We start from the raw sequence: 1,358 nt of genomic DNA on the forward strand, positions 1-1,358 counted from the left end.
GATTCTCCTGCCTCAGCTTCCTGAGTAGCTGGGATTACAGGTGCATGCTATCATTCCCGGCTAATTTTTTTGTATTTTTTAGAAAAGATGGGTTTCACCATATTGGCCAGACTGGTCTCAAACTCCTGACTTCAGGTGATCTGCCCATCTCAGCATCTCGACGTGCTGGGAGTACAGGCATTAGCCACCATGCCCGGCCTTCTTATGCAATCTTGTTTATGTAGTTTGTATAATTTTGTAGGTTGGATTTGTAAAGAATATGTATCTGAGTCTAGTATGTGGAGTAAGTTGTTATTTTTATTTCTTTCAGGTATGTGTTGTTATTTCGCCCAAGACCTTTGGCCAGAGCAGAGCATAAAAGCTTCTTTCCAAAGAATAATACCAAGAAAATATGAAAAATGTGGACAGCACAATTTACAGTTAAAAAAAGGGTGTAAAAGTGTGGATGAGTATAAGGTGCACAAAGGAAGTTATAATGGATTTAACCAGTGTTTGTCAACTACCCAGAGCAAAATATTTCAATGTGATAAATATGTGAGAGACTTTCATAAATTTTCAAATTCAAATAGACATAAGACTGAAAAGAATCCTTTCAAATGTAAAGAATGTGGCAAATCATTTTGTGTTCTTTCACACCTAACTCAACATAAAAGAATTCACACTACTGTCAATTCCTACAAACTTGAAGAATGTAGCAAGGCTTTTAATGTGTCCTCAACGCTTTCTCAACGTAAAAGAATTCATACAGGACAGAAACACTACAAATGTGAAGAATGTGGCATAGCCTTTAACAAGTCCTCACACCTTAACACACATAAGATAATTCATACTAGAGAGAAATCCTACAAACGTGAAGAATGTGGCAAAGCTTTTAACATATCCTCACACCTTACTAAACATAAGATAATTCATACTGGAGAGAATGCCTACAAATGTAAAGAATGTGGCAAAGCTTTTAACCAGTCATCAACCCTTACTAGACATAAGATAATTCATGCTGGAGAGAAGCCCTACGTATGTGAACATTGTGGCAGAGCTTTTAACCAATCCTCGAACCTTACTAAACATAAGAGAATTCATACTGGTGATAAACCTTATAAATGTGAAGAATGTGGCAAAGCCTTTAATGTGTCCTCTACCCTTACTCAGCATAAGAGAATTCATACTGGGGAGAAACCTTACAAATGTGAAGAGTGTGGCAAAGCCTTTAACGTGTCCTCAACTCTTACTCAACATAAGAGAATTCATACTGGAGAAAAACCATACAAATGTGAAGAATGTGGCAAAGCCTTTAACACATCCTCACACCTTACCACACATAAGAGAATTCATACCGGAGAGAAACCCTACAAATGTGA

General features: G+C 37.2%; 1 protein-coding gene across 1 annotated transcript in view; it reads left to right on the forward strand.

The window, feature by feature from the left end:
* Positions 1-1,358, forward strand: part of LOC105553173 (putative zinc finger protein 724) — a 37,210-nt gene that overhangs the window by 34,797 nt on the left and 1,055 nt on the right. Inside the window, 2 exon segments of the mRNA XM_011999150.1 lie at positions 311-646; positions 815-1,354. Coding sequence (XP_011854540.1) covers positions 311-646; positions 815-1,354 — 876 coding nt within the window.

Source organism: Mandrillus leucophaeus, unplaced genomic scaffold (assembly GCF_000951045.1).
Source record: "Mandrillus leucophaeus isolate KB7577 unplaced genomic scaffold, Mleu.le_1.0 Scaffold1163, whole genome shotgun sequence".
Taxonomy (NCBI): domain Eukaryota; kingdom Metazoa; phylum Chordata; class Mammalia; order Primates; family Cercopithecidae; genus Mandrillus; species Mandrillus leucophaeus.